This window comes from Chionomys nivalis, chromosome 3, assembly GCF_950005125.1.
Source record: "Chionomys nivalis chromosome 3, mChiNiv1.1, whole genome shotgun sequence".
NCBI lineage: Eukaryota > Metazoa > Chordata > Mammalia > Rodentia > Cricetidae > Chionomys > Chionomys nivalis.
In genome coordinates, this window is record NC_080088.1 from 110,884,415 (window position 1) to 110,900,949 (window position 16,535).

The window sequence follows — 16,535 nt, forward strand, 5'->3', positions numbered from 1 at the left end:
CAGGTAGCCTGCTGTTTCTGTCATTTCTTACAGTTTTCAGAAGTCACTTGCTTGCACTTCCTGCTTACTCAGTTAATATTATTTCCTTCATGGGTATCTGAAGGAGTTGAAGACTAGAGAGTTATAGTTTTCCTTGTTTACCAGATGCAGAAATCAAGTTAAGATAGAAAGTAAATTAGGTACAAGACTTTGGACTCACCAAGACAGGATAGATATGGAGTATTTTCTCTGAATTTGTCAAATGCAAATGAACTAGAGATTGTTGATATATTTATTGCCTGTGTATAATGTATATAGTTATTTTACTTATTGTATATTGTTTTTCTTATATTAGTTACTCTTTTTAAATTTTAGACACAAAGGGGAAATATGGTGATATTTTATTCATGTTTTAATAAGTAAAGTTTGCCTGAAGACCAGAAGGTAAAACTAAGCCACTGGAGGCCAGGCAGTGATGTCACACACCTTCAATCCCAGCATTTGGGAGACAGAGGCAGATAGATCTCTGTAAATTCAAGGCCACCCTGGGCTACACAAGATCAATGCAGAAACAGATCCAGGTGGTTGCAGCTCACACCTTTAACCCCAGCACTAAAGGGCAATATAAGACAGGAGGAGACAAAGGCTCAGGCTGCAGTTGCCCAGCCTTGGTAGAGGTAAGGCTTCTCTAGTAGCTTGGCTCTTTTGCTTTTCTGATCTTCAGCTTGAACCCCAATATCTGTCTCTGGGTTTTTATTATTCATGCTACAGAAATCTTTAAAGATACATAGAGAAAAAGAAATGAGCTGTGATGAAGCCTGCAGTAGATTTATGGAAGGAAGAAGGAAACTCAGAAATCTATCGCATACCACAGCAAATCTGTTGCCCATCGCCCTCTGCAAGAAGATGCTAGATTTGTGTCTTAGTTAGGGCTTCTGTTGCTCTCAAGGAACACTTTGACCAGAGCAACTTGGGGAGGGAGGGTTTATTTGGCTTACACTTCCATCCTGTAGTACATCATTGAAGGAGGTCAGGATAGAACTCAGACAGGGCGGGAACCTGGAGGCAGGAGCTGAAGCAGAGGCAATGGAGGGTGCTGCTTGTTTCTCATGGCTTGCTCAATCTTCTTTCTTATAGAACCCAGGACCAGCAGCCCATGAATGGCTCCACTCACAATGGACTGGACCTTCCCCCATCAATTACTAATTAAGAAAATGCCTCATAGCTGGATTTTATAGAGGCATTTTTCTCAATTGAGGTTCCCTCCTCCTAGACACACGATGGACAGGCACCCTATCAACTGAGCTACGTCCTCAGCCCTCAGGGATTTGTTTGTTTGTTTAGTTTTGTCTGAGACACTGTGCAGTCCTGGTGTCTTGAAACTCACTCTGTATAATCGGGCTAGTCTTGAACACAAAGATCTGCCTGCCTCTGTCTTCTGAGTGCAAGCATGAGCCATCATACCCTTCATGTTACATCTAAAAAGTATCTTTAAAGCAGAAGCCTACACGGAACACGGTTATGCCCTCATCAACTGGAGACATGGCACCAGTTTACAGAAACCAACTTCTATATTCCCTCAGCAGCAATGGTCCACTACTTTCTAGCTCATTATTCCCAGGGACTTTATGAGCCACGGCCGCCAGGAGTCATGAGCACAAGAACAAAGTCTGCAGACAGACCCAGAGTAACCTTCCCGAGGAGATCTCATTTGTTTGCAGCCCTGGGGACGGAGCCCAGGGAAACTCTCTCCTCTAACTCACCCATCCCATTTCCTCCCTTTGGCACACTCTCTGTTGTCCTTAGCTCTCATTCTCTGCCAATAGACACATGCGCATTACGAAATCTATCCATCTCTTGGGATTTCCTCATACTAATAGCATCTTTTTCCATAATATTTTGTTTTATTTTTACAAGGCTTCTATTATTTTTAACAAGACGATTCATTACGGACAAAGGATCCAGGCAAGCCCACACCCACCAAGTCAGCACATCCGCATTTCCCCTTCTCCGTGTCTGACATGAGAACACAACGGGAATACTCACTTTCTCTGTTAAAGTTGGGGCACTGTGAGCAAGTATACCCTTCTCTTCACGCTGAAAAGCACAGAAAAAGGCATTACTATTTCAAGACTAAGCTGCCAGGACAGGCACTGTGTGCTAACTAACCCAGGGCGAATGCACCCAAATGGGATCAGAGGGCTGCAGCGCCTACGGGAAGAAAACCTGTCGCCTGGGGAGGAGCTAAAAACTTTTGAAAAGAAACACAAATCTATTTAAAAGCCAGCATGATTGTGCCTCTGTGTCGTGGTTAATGCAAATCTGAGCTCTGCATCAATGAGGCTTTAAAATGAAAATAAATACCCAAAGCAGTAAATATCACTGACATGCAGCTTTTCAACAAGTCTTTGGTTTTGCTTTGTTTACTTTCTTTCTCTTTTTTTTTAAGACAAGTGCATTTCCTTAGGTGTCCACGTCAGTGGCATGCATGATATCCATAATGCTGCTTAACTGCCATTCCTGTCGGCCCAGGGAGACCTGCGACCACTTCCTGCCTGCTCTGCTCTGCCTTTGGCAGCCATAAACCTGTCTCTGTGGACCTAGTCCAACGTTCCATATAAATGGAATCATACACTCGATAACCAAACTGTGTTGCTTCTTCTTTTTCGTTTGATTGTTTGTTTTTTGAGGCAGGGTTTCTCTATGTAGCCTTAGCTGTCCTGGAACTCAGTCTGTAGACCGTGCAGGCCTTGAACTCACAGAGATCCTGTCTCCCGAGTACTGTGATTAGAGGCGTGCAGGGCCACAGGCGAGTGCACGGAGCGCTTTGGTCACTGGTAAAAGTGCTGCTGCCATGACTACTTAGGTAGACTGTTTGTCTGAGCACCTGTTTGCAGGTCTGTAAGGAGCTGAGTCAAAGTCCATGTGTATTCTGCTGTGGCTGTTTGTGTGTTTCTTTAATCTCATTAAATAATAAACAAATGACATGAAATGAGGAGGGGGGGCACATGTTGTGGTACTTAGGGGAATGGATGGAGAAGCTGAGGGTTCCTGAAGGGAAGGGGAGAAAAGAGTTGGGGATTCCCGAGGGCAGGTGGAGAGGGAGCTGGGGTGCATATGACCAAGATGTTTACATGGATGAAATTGTCAAATAATAAACTATTTTTACTTTTAAAAAATTTACTTTCTGAGCCAGGTGCCTTTAATTCTGGCACTTGGGAGATAGAGGAAAGTATATCTCTGAGTCTGAGGACAGCCTGGTCTACAGAGTTGATGGAGGAAGGTCATTGGCTAATTAAAAAAGAAACTGCTTGGCCCTCATAGGTTAGAACATAGGTGGGTGGAGTAAACAGAACAGAATACTGGGAGGAAGAGGAAGTGAGCTCAGACGCCATGCTCCCCTCTCCCGGGCAGACGCGATGAAGCGAGCCGCCAGGTCAGACATGCTGAATCTTTCCCGGTAAGACTGGTGCTACACAGATTACTAAAAATGGGTTAGGCAAAATATGAGAATTAGCCCGTAAGAGGCTAGAGCTAGTGGGCCAAGCAGTGTTTAAATGAATACAGTTTGTGTGTTGTTATTTTGGGGCATAAGCTAGCCAGGCAGCCATGATCTGGGCTGTGGGAAGAGGCCCACAGCTCCCACTACACAGAGTGAGTTCCAGGACAGCCAGGGCGACACAGGAAATCCTATCTTAAAAAAGAAAGAAAGAAAGAAAGAAAGAAAGAAAGAAAGAAAGAAAGAAAGAAAGAAAGAAAGAAAGAATCCTTTCTGAAATTTGGAATAGAGTTCAAGGTGTCAAACAAACAAACGAAACCAAACAAGCCCCCATCTTTCGGACCTATTAGACATAGTCAAATAAATATTTGCCTCATTACCTTAAAAAATTAAATGAAGTTTAATTATCTTCTTCTAATTTAATATGCTAATTTCCAATGAGACTAAGATAAATACCATAATTAAATAAAAAGGTTTAAATACAAAGCCGGGCGGTGGTGGCGCACGCCTTTAATCCCAGCACTTGGGAGGCAGAGGCAGGCGGATCTCTGTGAGTTCGAGACCAGCCTGGTCTACAAGAGCTAGTTCCAGGACAGGCTCCAAAACCACAGAGAAACCCTGTCTCGAAAAACCAAAACAAAAAAACAAAAAAAAAAAAAAAAAAAAAAAGGTTTAAATACATGTTCATTGCTTCCTAAAGAGATGCACTGCTACTATTCTATGGGACATCTGTATTCAGCAACTAAGTGTCGTTTCCATCCCCAGCTGACACACCTCGCTCGACTCACCCAGGAGTAGTAGACGGCCTGTGTCTTGCTGTTGCTCACCAGCTCCCTGTTGCTCGCGGGGTTGAAGGTGAGGTAGTTCTGAAACATAAGGCATAACGATGTGTTACATGAAAACAAACCTGTTTCTCGACGCTTCAGCTGTTACAATTAAATATTAATTTTAATTAAAACAAATAACAGTAGGGATAGACATAAAAATGCAAAAGACTTGGAACCTGGGAAACAAGAAGAAGAGCATTTAAGTACTGGCTTTAAGGAAGGAGTGTAAGATGCGCTCGCTTTACAAGGTTCATTTATTACAAGGCATCATCCGTAACAAGCACAGAAAAGCTGCACCCACCATCTAGCTGTTCATCTATTCTCCCCCACTCCACTGGACACTGAACCCGGGGCGCTACAGCTGCTGCACTCCACCCTTGGACAAGAGCCTCTGCCCCATCTCTAATCATCTTTATTCTGTGCTTTTTCAGACAAAGGCTGATGAGCGCACACTTCAGAGACCGACAGGCCCACGAGAGATCTTGGAATGAATACGAGGCTTCGGGAGGGAGTTCCGATTGCTGCCAAGACAGTATGGCGTGAGTTGTTGGCACCCTTCCCAAAAATCGACGCCACAGAAACTGTAGTGAGGCAAACGCTAAATGCAGAAACCAAACAATGGCCACAGTTATGGGACAGAAACCCCGGGCTGGAAGATTTGAGCCTGTGCAGGGAGCAGGAGCTGCCAGCTGGGATGCTGGAGGCAGAGAGGCCTTGCACACCTTGAGGCAGAGCAAGGTGCTTCTGCCCCACCCCGCCACTCCCCCACCTCCAGGCCTATCCCTTGCCAATTGTCTGCCCTACCTACAGTGTAAATATGAACGGCCAATGCCTGTGTTGGACTCACAGGGCAGCACACAGGCCTGGGGTGATGCAGACTGACGGAAGGCTTGGACCAGACCTCTCCTCGGCTGAAAACCGGTCTTTAGCCAGGGTACTTTCTATTTAAAGTGTCTTTTCTGCCAAGGAAGTTATCTCCTGAGCTGTAAATAATTGCTATGCTTCTTTTAGTTTCTTTTTTCTTTTTCTTTTCCCCTGAGATAGGGGCTCACTATGTAGACTAGGCTGGCCTGGAACTAACTCTGTAGACCTGGATGACCTGGAATTCACAGAGATCCACCTGCCTCTGCCTCCCATGTGCTGGGATTAAAGGTTACAAGATTGGTCATCATTTAGGGGAAATAGCCTTCAAAAATAAATAATAAAATAAAGACTGAGAAGGGAAGGCTTGTTTCATAGAAGCATCTGCTCTTACTGGTCACGAGGAGGAAAAGCCCTAAATGCCCACTAACAGGATAAACAAGCAATTGACACACCCAAGGCATACCAGTCAAAAATGAGAAAGAAAAAAGAAAAATAGCTGTGACCAGTGTCACAAAGTAAGCTGAGTGAAAGAAACAGGGCTGGTGAGATGGCTCAGCAGGTAAAAATGCCTGTGTTTGCTGCGCAAGCCTGACAGCCCGAGTTCAATCCTTGAAGCCTACGTAGAGGTGGATTGAGTGTATTGAATCCACTCAATCAGTTGCCTTCTGATTTCTACACATGCGACTTTCCCCAAACACATGTGCACACAGTAATAATTATTATGAAATTAAACATTAAGAAGCCAAAACTTTCCGGGGTGGAAGGCAGTCTGGAAGAAAGAAAGAAAGAAAGAAAGAAAGAAAGGAAGGAAGGAAGGAAGGAAGGAAGGAAGGAAGGAAGGAAGGAAGGAAGGAAGGAAGGTGTATGAAGGTGAGATTCAAAATAGAGGAAAGAAGCAGCAAGATCTCTTCTAGAAGGTTTTTAAAAATGTATATTATGCATTATGTGTGTGACTACAGGCCCTTACAATGAGGTCCGAAGACTACATTCAGGAGTTGGATCGATCCCTCTGTTGTAAGTTCCAGGGGTTCAATTCAGGCCCTCGGGTTTGCTTTTACCTACCCAACCATTTTATTAGCTCCCTTCTAGATATTTTATGTGAAAAAGAGTGTGGTGGTTTGAAATAAAAGGACCCCTAAAGGGAGTGGCACTGTTAGGAGGTGTGGCCTTGTTGGAGGAAGTGTGTCACCGTGAGGGCAGGCTTTGAGATCTCTTTTGCTCAAGTTTCCCTCAGCATGACTGACAGTCAACTTCCTGTTGTCTTCTGGTCAAGATGTAGCCAGCACCATGTGTGTCTGCACACCACCATGCTCCCAGTCATGATGATAATGGACTGCACCTCTGAAACTGTAGGCCGCAATCTCAGTTAAATGTTTTCTTTGCAAGAGTTTCCATGATCATGGTGTCTCTTCACACCAATAAAACAAACAAACAAAAATCCCTAAGACAAGGACCAAGGGGAAAAGTTAGAAGGAGATACGGGGCCCACAGGAGCTGGTTGGAGACTAGTGATGTAATCTGCCCTGTGCTGGTTCCCGGTTAAGGAGAGACAGAGTGGAGGCCCCAGGGGAAGATAGCCAGAGGAGACCAAGAGGTCTAGTGAGCCAGCCTTTCATGGGGCAGTTAAAGGGACAAAGAACACAAGTGGGAGTGGGGACAGGCCAGTGTTTGACCCTCATGGTCCCCATCCTCTCAGTGACATATGAGGAACGCCGTCAGCCGCCAGCCGTGGGAATGGCTGTGGGGAAGGTAGAAATGGCAGCAACCCCTGACCAGCCTGAGATCTCTCTTGTGGAATGTATCAAATTCTGTAGCCAACAGGCCCCACACTGGTGGCTGGAGAGAACTTTAAATCTGGCGAGTAAAGCCGAAGAACCACCCATCATTTGATTTCACTGCAATCAATTTAAATTTAAATAGTGCATTTGGCAAAGTTGCAGGACACAAAACTAAGAGGCAGAATCCAGCTGTGTTTTTACACAGCAGCCGTGAACAACCTGAAAAGGGAAATTAGGGAAGCGATTCCACTTTCAAAAGCACCAGAAAGAGAGAGAGGGTATATATATATATATATATATATATATATATATATATATATATATATATATATATGCAGGAACAAATTTAACTCAGGAGGCGAAAAGATTTGTATGCTCGAAACTGCAAAGCACTGCCCAAAAAAGAACTGAAGACGGCATAAACAAACAGTGGGACACCTGGTGTGCTGTGCATTGGAAAACAATATAATTAAGATGACAATACTTCACAAAGTGATCTACAGACTCAGCGGGGAAAGTCCTAAAGGCATTTTGCACAGAAACAAACTGAAAAACCTGAAGCCAACTGTGGCAGCACACACCTGCTATCCACACTGGGGAGGCCAAGTCCCGAGGCCACTTTGTGTTCAAGGCTACCTGGGGACATAGGCAGGACCTGTCTCAAAGATGCCAAGCCTGAGACTGGTGTCCTAGTCTGCTCTCCGTTGCTGTGATACAACAGTGACCAAAAGCAACTGGGAGAGGGGAGGGTTTGACTGAGGGAAGTGGGGGTGGGGGAGGGCTGGGGGTGAAGGGGGTCGGGTGGGAGGAGGACACAGGCAGGACCCAGAGGCTCCAGGGTATTGCTGGTCACTGGCTTGTTCTTTGTGGCTTGCATAGCTGCTTTCGGTACAGCCCAGGCACACCTGTCCACGGATGGCACTGCTCACAGTGGGCTGAGCCCGCCCACATTAGTTGGCAATGAAGAAAATGCCTCACCTTCCCACAGGCCAATTTGATGGAGGCACTGCCCAGGTATGCATAGGCTGGCGTCAATTAACAAAAACTAAACGTTGCACCTAGGGAGAGGTCTGCAGTTAAAGGTGCTTGCCACACAGCCCGAGGACAGAAGCTGGGATCTCCAGAACCTAGGTAAATGTGGAGTGAGCGTGGTGGCCTGCTTGTGTGATCCCAGCCTCAGAAGGCAGAGATGGGGGAATTCCCAGATAGCTGGCTAGCAGGACTAATCTTATCAGTTGGCTCTGGGTTTGATTGAGGGACCTTGGCCCAGTGAGTAAGGTAGAGGAGCAATGAAGGATAATCCCAGACATAAATCCTAATGGCCTCCACATATGCATACACACATGCACACTTCACACACACACACATGCACATGCATACACACACCCCATGCCTAAATAGCCACATGTGGCTGGCTGTTGGATCAGTGCAAATTTTAAAAATAGAAACATTTATTTTCCTGAGTGATTGACAGGCTAGTAGAAATGGGGCAGCTGGACATGTGACTGTATGAGGACCTGAGCCTTGCTGAGTTAGTTCCTCAACACTCTGGGTTTCAGATGCGTGACCCAGGTAGCACAGACCCAGTCCCCTCTAAACCAGGAAGAATGAGAACATGAGAAGCAGAGAGCCCTGACGTGGGGCACAGAGGCCTGACGTCAGAGCTTAGGGCATCCGAGACAGGCCTTCTTAGGCGAGCTGACAACAATGTATCCATCCATTTATCCCAACAACTGGCTGAAAGGTCCGAAACGGCAGAGCATCTGCCCCTGAATAAGCCATGCTGCTGGCAGGTGGCTTTAGAAAGAGTATTTAATAAGTGATGGTGGTAGTCCATAGGCAGCAGTAACTCTTCACTGGCATGTTTGCGTAGATTATGGGAGATAACGTAAGAACTGAGCAGAATCTAGGACGAGGCAAGTGTGTCAAACATATTAGCTGTTATTAGGAAGGATAAAATGAGGTCTAGGCTAGGAAAGTGTCATTCAAAGCCCTCCTGCTCCATGAGGAAACCCCACTAACAAAGAGCCCCCACCGAGCAGCCTTGGTGTAAGCACAGGTCAGCATCCACAGGGTCAAACTCAACGCACCTGGAAACCATACTCTTTGGGAAGCTCAAGGGTGCACGCGGGCGTCTCCACTGCCAAGGTCCACTTCCAGATGCACACTTTCTGCAAGGAAAGCACAGCAAGGGACTTCTGAGACCGCTGAGGGTGCAAGGAGAAGCCTACGGCTATGGAAACCCTACCTGAGGCCTGGGTAACTGAGCAAAGGAACAATGGAGTCCTAAGCATTCTCCACTCCGCACTGTGAAGCCTGCTTAGCCTAGAAACACACACACACACACACACACACACACCCCAGGTGGCCTGTGTGGAGGTGGCTGCAAAGACATCTGGCAGTGTTGGCCAGCTCAGAGACGTCCACCCAAAGGCCACGTTACCTGGATTTCGGCATCAGAGATGGTAGCCAAAAGCTTGGCATCACGGGTGATGGCTATCGACCTTATGCCATTACCTTCTGGACAGCTGTCAAATATGGTGTGTACTGGGATTCTGAAAAACAGGACAGAGGGGTGGCCCTTGCCGAGGGATGCCTGGCTTCCCAGCGAGGCTGCGACAGGGCTGAAGTCAGCCCAAAGCTTCCACAAACATAACGAAGTATGATCTCTCTATGCAAAGGAATGTTCATGTCTAATTAACATTTTGTCCAAATAATTTATTTTTATTTACATATATTTTTAAGATTTATTTTATTTATTAGGTATATGGTGTTCTATCTACATGTTTGCCTGCAGGCCAGAAGAAGGCATCAGATCCCATCATAGATGGTTGTGAGCCACCATGTGGTTGCTGAGAATTGAACTCAGGTCCTCTGGAAGAGCAATAAATGCTCTTAAACCTCTGAACTGAGCCATCTCTCCAGTCCTTGTATTGTTTTGTTTTGTTTTTGGAGACAGAGCTTTTCTGTGTATTCCTGGAATTCCTCTGTATACCTGAGGTGCCACCACCACCCGGCAATTTATTCTTTTTTAAATATTTATTTTAGAGAAACCCTGTCTCGAAAAACCAAAAAAAAATAATAAATATTTATTTTATTTTTAAAATTATGTGTATGTGTGCACAGATATATGTACGTAAATGGCCTGTGGAGGCCAGAAGAAGGCATTGAATCCCATGAAGCTGTAGTTACAAGCAGGTGACCTGCCAGACGTGGATGCTAAGAACTGAACTCTGCACAAGTAGCCAGCCTCTTAAAGGCTAGGTCATCTTGCTTTTTAGACAGGGGCTTGCTCTGTAGCCCAGGCTGGCCTCAAAATTAGGATCCTCTTGAGTGCTGGGATTACAGCTATGAGCTAGCAGGCACAGCTGAATTAATTCATTTTTATTCATTACTAATGTATGAGCAAAGCATCATCATTATGCATTCTTCCGCAAGGAGAAAAGACGCACTGACACATGCCACAACACAGACACACCCTGAGAACGTGACCAGGCACCAAAAGCTCACATACATGCGCCCACAGAGAGGAAACAGACTGGCAACTGTTGGGGGGGGGGCGTGTCGACACTGTGACCGAATGCCAACCCTCACTGTGTGCTTTCAGGTGCCCAGTTGTACACTGCTTGAGCTTTCCCTCAACAGCAAGAACAGGCCTAATTGGAGCAATGGGGTAAGTGTGCTCTGTACTCTCTTCAGGAGCATTCCGGTCCTCAGTCGCTTGTTCCCGGTGCTGATTCGATGCAGGGCCCTTTTGCCAGACAGGAAGGATGCTGTAAGGTTTGAATCTGCAGTGTCCACAGAGCCCTGGCTGTCAGCTGATAGACTTTGGGGCACTGATTGAATCCTGAAGGCTTTATGCTCATCAATGGATTAATCTCTGGAGCGACTCATAGCATGAGGGCTGATGGTAGAAACTGGAATGTCGTACTGGGGAGACGGTGTGTCAGTGAATATAAGAGTAATAGACGATAGCTCCCCAAAGTCAATCTTTGGCCACTAACATATGAACCCCCCAACACACACACATGGTGAGGGAGACTAGAAAGTGGCCTTGTTTCAGGAAGTAGTCACTGGGGTCGTGTCCCAGCCCCTTCCTGTGTGCTTCCTGGCTAGCATAGCATGTGTTCCAGTGCTCTCTGACTTCCGGGGCACCATGCTCTGCCTCCCAACAGACTGTTGGGGGGTGAGGATGCTAACCACCAAACCAGATGACCTCAGTTTGATCCCAGGGACTTGCACGGCAGAAGGAGAGAATCAACTCCCACAAGCTGTCCTCTGACCTCCACACTTGAGACATGGCACACCTGTGCCTCCCCAGTAAATGGATTGATAAAAATGTTTTAAAATGCAATTGCTGGTAGAGACAGGATTAAAACATTCTCCTTTAATTATTTTTTGTTTTTATGTGTATGGCTGTTTCGCTTACAAGCATATCTGTGTACGACATGTGAGCCTGTCACCCACAGAGGCCAGAACAGGGCGTTGGATTCCCTGGAACTGTAGCTACAGACAGCTGTGGGCCACCATGAGCGTGCCAGGAATCAACCTGAGGCCTCTGGAACAGCAGGGCTTGTACCCACTGAGCCATCTCTCCAGACCACAATTAAAATATTTTTTAAATGAGGTTTGAGCTGAATAAGTAACCAAAACATGTGTGGGGGGGGGACAATCCAAGTGAGAACAGGCAAACACAAGCTGCTCTGTCGTGTGGGCATGCGTGCTCCTTCAGCCTTGTAAACCCCGGAAGAGATTCCCAACTACACAACACGGTCCTGGTTTGGAGAGGGGTGTAAGTGAGGAGACATTTTCCTGTTTTCACTTCCACACTCCTACGCTGTGTCCCTGCCAAGACGTCACAACAGCGCAGTTCCTTCCCAGCCTTGACACACACAGAACTCAGTGAGGTGACGTGAAAATGCGATAGGAACCCATGAATGCCAGACTCAACGGGGGCAAGGATGTGGGATTGGGAGGCTGCTGACTTAACCTGGGGGGAGGGGATCGAGAGGCAGCAAGACTGTGGGCTGTGTGGCGCCCCACATTTTCCTTCTCCAGAGGCCCTGTTACAGCCACTGTGAACAGTCCCCTGTGTCACAGCAGTGTCAGCTGGCTGGGACAACGTCCATGCTCCACTGAAGGACACTGGTTCTCTGTCATTCGAGAAGCTTCAGCTAACTGAAATGCAGCCCTAAGCGTTCACATGGCAGGGAAAGGCAGCGCGGAGGTCACCGTGGGAGAACGGGGCAGATCTCACATGGCAGGGAAAGGCAGCGCGGAGGTCACCGTGGGAGAACGGGGCAGCTCTCACATGGCAGGGAAAGGCAGCGCGGAGGTCACCGTGGGAGAACGGGGCAGCTCTCACATGGCAGGGAAAGGCAGCGCGGAGGTCACCGTGGGAGAACGGGGCAGATCTCACATGGCAGGGAAAGGCAGCGCGGAGGTCACCGTGGGAGAACGGGGCAGATCTCACATGGCAGGGAAAGGCAGCGCGGAGGTCACCGTGGGAGAACGGGGCAGATCTCACATGGCAGGGAAAGGCAGCGCGGAGGTCACCGTGGGAGAACGGGTCTTACCCCTTGCAAGCAACAGAACATCCAACTTGACCCTGAGGGAAAACTGACCCAAGCAAGAGGCTATCTATAAATGGAGGCTGCTCATTCATTTCCTGGCCACCCAGATCCAAATAATCACACAGAAACTATATTAATTTCAACACTGTTTGGCCAATGGTTCATGCATATTTCTAGCTAGTCTTACATCTTAAATTAACCCATTTCTATTATTCTGTGTATTGTGATGAGGCTGTGGCTTACCAGGTAAAGTTCCAGTGTCTGTCTTTCTCCTTTGGCAGCTACATGGCATCTCTGTATCTCTCTGACTCTGCCTTCTCTCTCTATACATCTCCTCCAGCCTGGTTATATTCTGCCCTGCCATATAGGCCAAAGCAGCTTTATTCATTAGCCAATAAAAGCAACACATATACAGAAGGACAGCCCACATCATCTCCCCTTTTCTGTCTAAATAAAAAGGAAGGTTTTAACTTTAACATAGAAAAATTACATATACAAAACAGTTATCAAGCAAGAGTTACAGTTACAATATTTAGTCCATTTACATTAGGCAAATTAAGAAAACTACTCTATCATCTGTCCTATCCTTGTGAATCTAAAGTTTCATATCTAATTTATCTTTTATCATAACTAAGAAAAGCTATAACTATCTATTCTTCCACTTTTCAAAGACTCCAGAAAGATATATTACCTAAGTAAATAAGAAGTACATTGTAAGCAACTTCCAAAACTCTAGAATTGACAGAGACATCACACGACCTGGACAGTCACACAAAGTTTTTTTGTAACGTTGGGGCATCCAATCTTCAGCCTACAGGCCCATAATATCTGGCAGATATTTCAGTGAAGCAGGCAATTTGAATACCTGTTCTGTCTATATTGACAGTTTGTCAGACACTTTCTTCTGTGTCCTGCAGAATGTCTGGCAGCTTCTTCTATGAAACAGGAACCCTGAAGGACTATTCCATCTTTTGAAAAGTTCAGCAGTCATTTTTATGTGGGTCCTGCATGTCAAGTTCATATAGCATACCATCAAGCTGTTCAGGCAAGAGCAATTTCTTGCCCAAATGGCTAGCAAACTCCATAGGGAGCCTCTTTGATGCCCATCATTCTTTTGAAGTAGATTGGTCCTGCCAGAAGCAGACATGTCTCACTGTCAAGAAAAGTCTAAGTTCTGAAAATATTTTAAATGCCATATTCAGCAGGTCTTTGAAATGTTAAAGATTATCTATTTAGTTGAAATATATCTTTGTATACCTAGAAAACATAACTAATATAATTAAAAATTTGATTATGATATTATCTGATTAATCCGTATTTCTTAACTATACATTATGTTTTTAAATGAGCTGCACAAACACAATACCTTAAACAAGAGCAAAAATATATATACACAGTATAACAAAATCAACCTTAAATTTGTATCAATAGACCAAGATCCATACCAATGCAAAGTATCCATCTCTATATCACATTCCTCTTTAAAGGAAAACAAACATTTATAAACAATCATTTTGGGAATTTGGGCATTGTTTTCTCCAAGCTGCTTCCTGCTATTTGTTGGACCAAGTATTTGGGGGGGGGTGTTCACAGTGACCTTTCAGGGGTCTTGGTCCATCAAACCACATTAGCCTGGAAGGATTCCACAAGTTCCCATCCTCTGTGGAAACAAAAGTAGAACTTCTTTTCCAAAGTAACATATCCTTAGACTCAAATTTTGAAGTCAAGATACCTTTAAAACATATATGTTGGTTTAGCTTGGCAGCCCCCAGAATCAAATATTCCTCTGCAGTCAAAAGAATTAAAAAAAAAAGCACAATAATATATATAATCCAGACTCTCTGTGTATATTTTATCTTTATGTGGTTTATTTTTTTTACTCCTTTAATCTATGACTGTCTATACTCTTTTATATTACTTTTATTGTCTCATTAAAGACTTTGTTTCATTTTTAAAACTATTTTTTTTTTTTTTGGTTTTTCGAGACAGGGTTTCTCTGTGGTTTTGGAGCCTATACTGGAACTAGCTCTTGTAGACCAGACTGGTCTCAAACTCACAGAGATCCGCCTGCCTCTGCCTCCCAAGTGCTGGAATTAAAGGAGTGCGCCACCACCGCCTGGGAAAAACTATTTCTTTTTATAGCTATCTATACTCTTTTTCTTCTCTCTCCCAAGCCTATGTACATTTTTTATACACTGTGACTTGTTTAGAGGTTTATTTTCATCTGAATCTGTCTTTATTGCATATCTGTAATCATTTTCTGACTAGAAGTGCCTTTTTTTTCTGCTAAGCAGATGTGGCTGGGACCAAGGCTGCTTTGGTTGTTGGTTATGTTCAGTCCAACATGATGGAGGTATGTTCACCACCTCTGCAAGCCATGTTCTCCACTCCAGCTCCAGGGATGCAGCAGGTCAATGTCACCATTAAGCAACTAGTAGCATGCTGCTCACAAACCCCATTTAAGGACCTCCTGAAAGAGCCAGAGTTTGTGCTGACAGCATGAACCAGGAAGCCGTCTCTTAAAGAAGTCATGCAGTTTTTGCTTACTAATGCTGAGTCAGGCAGCCTTCTCTTAAAGGAATCACACCTCTGCCCACTGCTAGCAAACAGAGCCCACCTGAGAAAATGCTGCTACCATAAGCCATGCTTAACACTGTTCTTTTGTGTCTAGAATTCCTTCCCAAGCTCTCTCAGTAGTTGGCCCATGTTGGCACCATCTGTAAATGGAGGTTGCTCATTTGTTTCCCAGCCACCAAGACCCCAATAATCACACAGAAGATATATTAATTCCAACACTGTTTGGCCAATGGGTCATTCATATTTCTAGCTATTTAACCCATTTTTATTATTCTGTGTATCACAACGAAGCTGTGGCTTATTGGGTAAGGTTCTAGCATTTTTCTCCTTTGGCAACTACATGGCATCTCTCTGACTCTGCCTATTCTCTCTGTGTGTGACCCCAGGCTCAGTCCCTACTACTGCAGCTATGACCATAGCAAAAGGTTAGCTGGGTATGGCAGTAAACATCGGTGAGCCCAGCAGTTGGAAGCTGGGACAGGACGATTCTGAACATCAGGCTAGTCTGGGCTGCACAGTGAATTCCATGCCGCCCTAGACTGACTACCTAAGAGGCCACTGTCTCAAAACAGACCCTGCTTGCTTTATAAATGGAGCATATTATTTGCAGTCACCTTTGTGTGGCTTTGATTAATGTACGGCTACACAAATTTGGCTATTAACCTTAAAAAAATTAAGATGCATGTGGAAATATAATATATTCAGTTTTATGGTTAAGATTTTTTGTGGTCTAAGTAAGAAACAAATTTCTTACCAATACTGGAGTAATTCCTATAACTCTAATAAAAGTATCTATAAATATGGTAAACCTTAAGTTTTCATAAGTATTTCTAACACTGTTTATAAAGCTAAAATGATTTCTATTTAAGGTTGGAAGCCTAAATTAGCAACACATTTCAATTAAAATCACAAATCTAATCTGCTAGAGACCCTGATCCATCAAGTTCTCTTAAACTTTATACAGCCCGGAAATTCTGAGCAAGGTTTTTGGGTCATATGCACATTAATACTACAGAGCTAAGTGATCAGTCTTCCCTGTGTTTAATCTGACACCTCTCCAGGGCTGAGAGCACTCTCCCACGGTGACCTCCGCGCTGCCTTTCCCTGCCATGTGAACGTTTAGGGCTGCATTTCAGTTAGCTGAAGCTTCTCGAATGACAGAGAACCAGTGTCCTTCAGTGGAGAATGGACTTTGTCCTGGCCAGCTGACACTGCTGTGACACAGGAAGGAAAATGTGGGGCGCCACACAGCCCACAGGGACCTCAGGCATGCAAGTGGGGACAGCTCTCTATCTGAAGAAAGAGCCTTCGTGGTTCTGATGTGGGGTACGCATGTGTTCTCTGTAAGCCAGGGTCACAGCAGTTCCCAGAGGAGAGCTACACAATCAGGTTTATTCTTGGGAAATGACAGTACAAAATATTGTGCAGAAAAACCACA

General features: G+C 45.1%; 1 protein-coding gene across 4 annotated transcripts in view; it reads right to left on the minus strand.

Moving 5' to 3' along the window:
* The window catches only part of Cfap251 (cilia and flagella associated protein 251), a 94,899-nt gene that overhangs the window by 64,773 nt on the left and 13,591 nt on the right, over positions 1-16,535 (minus strand). For all 4 annotated transcript variants that reach the window (XM_057764920.1, XM_057764922.1, XM_057764923.1 and 1 more), the window contains exons 6-9: positions 9,391-9,502; positions 9,038-9,118; positions 4,267-4,344; positions 2,026-2,076 (exon numbers count right to left, since the gene is read on the minus strand). In XM_057764920.1, the coding sequence (XP_057620903.1) occupies positions 2,026-2,076; positions 4,267-4,344; positions 9,038-9,118; positions 9,391-9,502 (322 nt within the window). The remainder of the gene's footprint in view (positions 1-2,025; positions 2,077-4,266; positions 4,345-9,037; positions 9,119-9,390; positions 9,503-16,535) is intronic.